Source organism: Medicago truncatula, chromosome 4, assembly GCF_003473485.1.
Source record: "Medicago truncatula cultivar Jemalong A17 chromosome 4, MtrunA17r5.0-ANR, whole genome shotgun sequence".
NCBI classification, from domain to species: Eukaryota; Viridiplantae; Streptophyta; class Magnoliopsida; order Fabales; family Fabaceae; genus Medicago; species Medicago truncatula.
Window position 1 is genome coordinate 2,499,074 of NC_053045.1, and position 8,847 is coordinate 2,507,920.

The 8,847-nt window shown below is 33.7% G+C and overlaps 1 protein-coding gene across 1 annotated transcript; it reads left to right on the forward strand.

Annotated features, from left to right (window-relative positions):
* Nucleotides 1–7,369: 7,369 nt before the first annotated feature.
* Nucleotides 7,370–8,092, forward strand: LOC11411534 (uncharacterized). The gene has a single exon (XM_003604352.2). The coding sequence runs from the start codon at nt 7,370–7,372 to the stop codon at nt 8,090–8,092; it is 723 nt and encodes a 240-aa protein (XP_003604400.2).
* The last annotated feature ends 755 nt before the right edge of the window (nt 8,093–8,847 follow it).

An 8,847-nucleotide genomic window follows, 5' to 3' on the forward strand; every position in this document is an offset into this window, starting at 1 on the left:
TTTCGTTTTAGTTTTAATCAAAATCAAAACTTCATAAGAAAAACACCGTTCATAATTTTCAATCGCTAGCGCAATAAAAAAAACACCGTTAATAATCAAAATCGCTAGTGCAATCAACAAAAATAGTTTGAAAATAAGGTCCATGTTTCACTATGTAAAGAGAGAAAAAATAAAATAAGATATTCAAAATCTTTCAATTTTTAAAATTTCAAGAACAAACTAAAAAAAAGTAAAATATTTAAAAAATATCTGTAAGTAAATCCGCAGGAAAGGGACAAAAACATACCAAAATCTTCTGCAGGAGAAGCCTCAGCCAAAGTTACAGATACCTGTGGATATTTTTGCGGTTACATGATCCGCATGAAATGTCCTCAGTGTAACGGAAACCGCAGGAAATTCCTCAGGTAATCCTGCGGATTAACAATCGCATCTGCAGGTATGCATATCGATAGATTCTAGTAGTGAGAGACGAAAATGGGTTTGAAAAATTAGATGCACTAGGACAATTTTAGTATTATCGATAAATTTTAATGAAATTTGATCGTAACAGAAAGTTTAGGGTGTAAATAGAAGAAATTGAAACATAAAACGAAATACACTATAATCATTAAAAAAAAGGGCACTATCCCATTGAAAATATTGACACGAAATCTGTTTTCAAATTAGGGATGAATCTTATAGTGAAGGAATGAATTGAGTGAGAGACAATGGCGGCAGCAACTTCATCCAAATAGAAGGTTTGCAAAACAATGGCGGTAACATGTTCGTATTTACCAGATGAGCTATGGGAACACATCATCAAATTCCTCAGCGGCGATAACCCCACTTTGAAGTGTCCAAACCTTTTCTCTGCATCACCAACGGTCTCCGATTCTCTGCCAAAATCTCCGATGAAACCATCCTTTCCCTTCGACATATTTTCCAAAGGTTCCCTAACCTCACGTCCCTTAACCTTACTCAATTCTGTATAAAAGACGACAACTTCAACGCACTTCTCACCAAAATATCCACTTTCCCTTTAAACCTCAAATCACTCACTATTCCTACAAGTGGGCTACGAGCTTTGTCCAAAAAAATGAAAAATTTGACATCTCTCACTTGTTCCAAAATAATGAGACTTTGGTTGTCAATTTTACTTTTGGTGTTACACTTCTGAACATAGGCATATTTATTTTTCTAAAATTTAGTTTATTCTTTTATTTGCTGCATTTTGTTTTGCATGTCCCTGTGAACTAAAGTTGCTTATTTAATCAGTATCATCCCAAGAGTTCCCATGTATAAAACAAATTCCTACTGCCCCATCTTTTTATACCTAATCTATTGATGCTGAATTTTTTATTGAAGCTAAGTTTGTTTCTCTCTAGTTTGTTTCCATGTATAAGCATGTATACATAAACAGATTGGATGCATATTTTAATTGAACTTTATCGGAATGCACTTGATGAATATTAGTTTATTTTGTTTGTTTTAAATGATTCTTAGAATTTTAATTTAGTTTTACTGTGGTAGAATTGACCTTGCAAACAAAACTAGTTTTAAGAAGCATGGTTTCCCTCCTCGATCTAAGCCAAAGGGAAATACTTCAGCTGCTTATAATGTCATTGGTGAAGAAGATTGCTATGAGAAAATGAATAGTAGCCATCATTGTTAAAAAGAGGTATCAAATGTGCCTCACTAATGATGAATGTTGGATTTTGATAAACATGCAGCAATAAACTAGTTTGTACAAGTTAGATGCTGATTTGCAGGGCTCATCTATGAAGCACGGACACTCGTCAGATTAGGTGTGTCTCGGTGTCAGACACGAGTCGTGTCCGACACCGACACTTTTAATTACACTAAATTATGTAATTTTTTCAAATTATTAGCTGTGTCGGTGTGTCAATGTCAATGTCGTGTGTCTGATGTTCGTGTCCGTATCCGTACTTCATAGGGGCTCACATCAGGTCAATCAAGCTACTGTTTGCAGAACTGGTTCTGTAATGCAGATTGAAGGTATATATCAAGTATTTTCTTGTAGAGCACATAGAGGTAGTTAAGTTAAGATAGTATATTCTAGTGCATCGGATTATATTTGGACATCATTGAAATGGTTTGATTCATATCATAAGATGCTTACTTCCTATTCCTGTTACCTTACCAAATGCTATTACAACCATGGTAGAACTAGCATCAAATATGTTACTATTTCAGAGGCTGTTCTATTTTCTATTTTGCCTATTTCTCTGTTCTCACAATATTAATATAGTATATCACATGCTCTTTTATATTTATGATACTACTTTCATTTGCTAATTTTGTTTGTTTAAACAATAATGGGCATGGCGACCAATATTAAATACTCTTCAGCATATTAGTTTCTATTGGATGTATCAAATGTAATTCGTTTTTTGATAAACTAATGAAATTTAATTTAAGGGTCTCGCTAACCATTGCCTTCAGGGCAATGGTTAAGGAAGTCAAAAGTAGTATGTTTGCATTGGTTTTAACAACATTTTGACTTTTAAAAAAAATTAAATTTATCACTTTTCACCATTTTCCAATACTATATTTTTATTTTTATCCCCTTATCCGATGCCCCAAGGGCAATGGTTAGCATTCTCCAATTTAAATAAAGAACTTTGGCGTTCTTCAAGAGGTCGAAGTGATTGACTGGCCATATCGCGAATAATGTAACATTCTTCTATAGGTATCATGATTGTTATGATGATATTCCATAGTAATATAATTGGAGTTTTATATTAGATTTATAATTGAATTAAAATTTTATTATCAATTTTGTTCTTCCTGATATTATTATTTATCGAACTTTCAGTTTTTTATTTCATTTGTTGCAATGTTTTGTTTAATTATGAAGTGCCAAGTTTGCTTCTCTTTTGTCTATTAAAAGCATAGTTCTTCTCATCCCTTCAAAACAATAGACCTAAAGGTTTCATTTGAAAGCTTATAATTAACGAATGTTGTACGACTCCTCTGTGTTTTTATACTTGTTTGTATAATAAATCTCTTCTTCATTGCTGATTGTTTCCCTTTCCTCGACGAACTCAACCTCAATTTTCCTATGTTTGGTGCATGCATTGATTTTATGCTAGATGACAATGATCAATTATTGGCACTTTCCAAACTCTGTATGGTTATTTTTTTTAATAATCATATCGAATCCAGATTTGCTATCTATCTTTGGAAGAATCGTGAGCTTCTTGAAAGGTTATCATGAATGACTTGATTTCATGGAGGAGATTGATACTCTGATGATGATAGTGCATGGTGATAGTTGGAGTTTATAGATTCATAGTTTCACCAGATTAGTACCTGCACTTGTAAACATGGTCATTTTTAGCCTTTTTTTAATTTTGTGTCGTCTAGGTAGTTAACGTGTCATCTCATATACTCAAGCCATATACTCAAGCCTAAAGAACTGACAGAATCACGAAAATGACTCATGTCGTCTTTTAAATTAGGTATATTTTTGTCCATTTGAAAATTTTAGAGACTGGAACGCGTTCATAGCTTTAAGGATCAATTTGGTGGTTCATTCCAACTGTATATGTCAGTCATTTTGATCCTTTTGTGGAAGTGGTTAACGTGTCACCTCATATACTATATAAAAACGAGTTGATCGGATGGCGAAAATGACTAATGTCTTTCGATTTGTAGTATTTTTTTTCTTTAATTTGCTACTTTTAGAAACTTGAAATGATTGACATTTTTTATATCAGGGGCCAATTTAGGGGTTCAGTTGTTTCAACAGTTTATACCGACATAAATGGAAATTAGATTCTCAACCTTTGAAGTTTCACTTTTGAACATATCCATATTTAGTTATCTTCTAATAATGAATGTATGTTTCTGGGAATATTTGTAATGATTTTATTGAGCTAGATAGTTTTCCAACTTTGAAGTAAAGTTGCTCATTCAAACAAAATCAAGCTTGCCGGTGATACTTAATTTTTTTTAACGAAGCAAAGTTTGTATCTCATTAGTCTACTAAAAGCACAGTGAAAGCTTAAAAATGAAATTTCTGAGTCCTGAAAGAATTTATGTCGACATTGTTTTTGAGTTTAGCTGTGGCATGGCCGCACAATAGAAACTTTTTTAATTAAGAAGCATGGTTTCCCTCTTGTATCTAAGCCAAGCAGAAAATACTTGAGCTGCAAATAGTGTCATTGGTGAAGATTTGATGAGAAATTCATCAGGTCAATCAAGCAAGTGTTAGAAGAACTGGTTCTGTGTAGCAGATTGAAGGTATAAATCATGTACTTTCCTTTAGAACTAATGGAGGTAGTCATATCATGAATGTACTGATCTTTTATGCTTTTGAATGCATCTTATGGTCTGACAGGATCTTTATATCCTTTCTCAAGTTTTGATGTAAAAGAGAATGTTCACAGTGACATATCATGAATGTTACTATGGCTTAATCATCTTACTGAAAATTGACAAATGAAATGAAATTGTGTTGCAACTACAAAGCTTGGAGCTCAAGAATTGTTAAACGGCTGTTTGCTGTGATGTCTTGAACATTCACAAATATTGGACATCCACTTTTTAATTTTAAGGTTGTGTTCATGCAAGACTTGTTTTAGTCTATAAAAAAAATTATGTTTAGAGGAACAAGTCTTACATAAACAAAACCTCAAATTAAAAATATTTGGACGGTACATAAATGAAATGAAATTAAAAGAGAAGTGAGTAATGAAGTCACTTCATTTAAATCTTTTCTTTTTTTATCTTTATTTGGATGTACCTAAACTTTTTTTAATTGGAGTTGTGCTCAAGTAATTATTATTTTTTGCTTCATGTTATATGGCTCTCCTTTTATCCATGAGTTTCATAAAAAACTACTTGGTATATTTTTTGAACAAGCAAAAATGAGATATATTACGGTCAACAGAGCATCCGTAATAGCACACGGTGTGCCAAAAATGACCTCAAAAGTATGCAAGCGAACAAGTCACAAAGAAAATGAAATTACACCAAATTAGTTGATGCCCAGACAAACAAACGGGCTCGACCACCACAAATGAAAATTAAGTCGAATATTAATATTCGTAGTCTTCATCCAAAAAAAGGAATGTAACTTCACTTTATCAAGCAACTAATGGATGGGACATTCGATGTTCTTAAAGATTCGATTGTTCCTTTCATTCCAAAAAATCCAGATGCAACAAAGCCAAACAAGCTGCAAAAAGAACGACGAGCTCTCAAACCTCCTGATGAATAAGCAAACTGAATAGCATGCTCCTGAAGATGATGTGGATCAGCCATAGAAATGCCAAGCCAAGACCGAGAAAGGCCCCAAAGAGAAGCGAAGCACAGACAAGACAAAAACAGATGTTGAGTAGTCTCTAACCACCCACCTCCTTCAATGCCACCACCACCATGAAGAACCACTCCGACCCCCATCCTTCAACCTCCCTACCTCCTCACCATAACGAGCAACCAACACCCTATACCATAAACCTCCTCTATCAACTAACATCCTCCATCACCATTTTTCTAATAAAGCAATATTAAACTCTCTCATCTACCTAACCCCCAAACTTCCATGCTCCTTAGCTAAACAAACATTTTTCCAACCAATCCAAGAAATTTTCCTATGTTCCTCACTCCCTCCCAAAAAAAAATTATTTAAAAGAGACTCAATAGAAGAGATTATACCTGACAGAGTTTGAAAAAGGAGAGAACATAGACAGGTAAGGAAGTCAAGACAGACTTAAGGATAACCAATCGACCACCAAAAGACAGAAAACGACTCTTCCAACCAGACAATCTAGATTTAATACTTGGTATATTAATACATAATTTGCACCAAATTGTAAAACAAACCACGAGCTTACCTGTCTCCCCTTCAATTTTGCTCATTCAAAATCAACCATTCAAGACAGTAGAAGATCAAGAAACCAGTCCTAAGCCATATTCTTTGCCCTATAAATTTGAAATTTTCTCGACAAAACACCCCTTTATTTTTATTGTCTTGAATGAGTGATTTTGAATGATCAAATTAAAGGTTGCAAAAGGGGGGAAACTTAGGGGCTGTAATGTTTTTTTTTAATATGTGATCAAAATTTCAACTATAATACAAAGTTAGAGACCAAATGTGTGTTTAAACCTATTTTATATCCAAAAACTAATATATTTTAATATCCAAAAACTAATTCAAATTAAACCACGTATATTTTACTAAAACTAATATATTTTTTAAATAGTCATTCAAATCCAATCAAACTTTATTTTAGATTGGATAACCTTTTTTCTTTTTTTAATATCGATCCAAAGCAGACCCCGAACACCCCTCAGTATTTACATTTTTTTTTCTACTCACATCCAATTTGATGCACTTATATTTTAATTTCCCTCTAATTTCTTCCATCGAAACTCTAGACCCATTCAGTACCCATCCTAAAACCCATCAAATGCATCATAAACGCATCAAAACCCTCTCAAACCCACTCATCATCACTGCTTAAAGATTTGTACGGGTAGGTTACTAAATCTTTGTTATTTTTCTGGTGATTATTCCTCTCTCTTTCCGGGTATTTTTTTGTTCTTTATTCTTGTTATTCTTTAATTCAAAATGATTGTCTTGCAATTGTTGTGTTTAATTTGATGTTTGAGTAATAGTGTTGACTTAGGACCCTAGAGTGAGTGAGTGTGCTCCTCAGGTTCCAATTTTGGTGGCAAGCATACTGAGCTCTTGCTATGACTTTAAAAGGGCCTCACAATTGGACGATAGGATTGAATCCTTATGATTAGTTAGACCTTACACTGGATACCGAGTTTTTTTTTTTTTTTTTTTTTAAGATGTTTGAGACCATCTATGTTTGTGTCTATGCTATTGTGTTAAGTAATTAAGTAATATCAAACAATCGAAGGAGAAAACTGAAGAAACTGATCGTGTGTTCTCTCCGGTTTCAGGATTTTTGTCAATTCTTTTCAAACCACAGCTTTCCGACTGGTTACACAATTTGGTTTTGTGATCGCAATCTGGTATGTTCTCGTTTCATTCCTTTGTTTTTTATGCCTTCTATTGGTTTTAACCATTCCCAATACTAGTTTCTGGTTTGTTTATATTATGTGTGATTTTACCTTTTGTACTAAATTCGTGATTTCAGGTCTCCAGTCTGTTCTTGTTATGTTTCATGTTGATTCCATTTAATTAGTTAGTCCTCGTGTTTTCTATTTCTTGTTTTTGAATTTGATTTTAGTTTCCTTGTGATTCAAAATTTTCATTAGGAAAGGACTTTTCAATTCTTAGTCACAATCAGTGGCGTATCAAGAATCCTGGATCAGGGGCTGCAGACTTTTTAACGTAATTCTTAATTATTAGTTATTGTACTGGTGTTGCAGTTTGCTTGAGTCGCTCGTAATGGAGGAAGCCGCATCTTCCAATTGTAATGCAGAGAAAAACCCTAAGAAACAAAAAATGACAGCAGCATGTTCATATTTAACAGATGAGTTATGGGAGATCATCTTCAAATTTCTCAACGACAGCGACAACAACCGCTACTTGGAACCTCTTTCCATCGTCTCCAAACAATTTCTCTCCATCACCAACCGTCTCCGATTCTCCATAGCAATGTCCGATAAAACAATCCCTTTCCTTTATCGCCTTTTCCAAAGGTTCCCCAACCTCACATCCCTCGACTTCTCAAAAGGTAGAAACCTTAACTTGTTTGTCTACCACATTGACAATTTCCCTTTAAACATCAAATCGCTCAATGTTTCCAACCACGGCATTCATACACATAAGTTGCAATTGTTGTCCAAAAGGATGAAAAACTTGACCTCTCTTACTTGTTCCGGAATGATTAGTATTCACAAGAGTGATCTCTTCTTCATTGCTGATTGTTTCCCTTTACTCGAAGAACTCGACATCAGTTATCCCATGTATTGTAGTAAATATGATTTTAGACTAGATAGTGATCATCATCATCAACTCTTGGCACTTCCCAAACTCCGCAAGATTAATTTATCTGGTAATTGGATCAAAGATCGACAATCTATTAACTATCTCTTCAAGAACTGTGACCTTCTGAAAGAGGTCATCATGAATGACTTGATTTCCGAGGATGAGGTAGACAGTGAGTGAGAGTGAGAGTGAGAGTGAGAGTGAAAGTTGAAGTGGAAGTGACAATGAGAGTGAGAGTGGTAGCGAGAGTTGGAATTTTATATAATTTTAGTTTCACTAAATTAGTACTTACAATTGTAAACATTGGTTGTTTTCACTAAATGACTGGTGTATTTTCATCCTTCTAAGGGGTGCTTAACATTAATCCTTATATACTCTACCGGAACATGTTGATGTTGGAGTATGTTTTTGTCTATCTGCAAATTTTAGAAGTTAAAATAATCACAGTTTATAATTTCAATGCTCAATTTGGTGGTTCAATTGTTACAACTGTTTATACATGACTACATGTTATGCATTTGATTCTCATCCTTTTGTGGTCTAACTTTTGAACATATGCATATTTATTTATCTTCTAATGGATGTTTGTTCCTGCAAATATATTTACTGATTTATTGAAATACGTATTTATTCAAGTCTGAGTTTTCCTTTAATTTTCTGTAATGTTTTGCGTGTAAGCTAAAACACTTTGAATCAGAAGCTTGTCAAGAGTTTCCCTGAAGAGAACACATTCCTATATTGATAGTTAATGAATTTTGGTAATGAAGCAAATTTGATTCTCCTTAGTCTATTATTATTTTGAAGAATCTTTAGTCTACTATTAAAATCATAGTGGCTCATATCCCTTTGAAACAAGAGGGTTTCTGCTTTCTGAGTTGCATTATATTATAAGAGATGTAAGTATTTCATTTGAAAGCGTATAAAAGTTAATCTAT

Bases quoted from the DNA above. Each gene is read 5' to 3' on its own strand.
- LOC11411534 (XM_003604352.2), top strand. From the start codon at position 7,370: ATGGAGGAAGCCGCATCTTCCAATTGTAATGCAGAGAAAAACCCTAAG.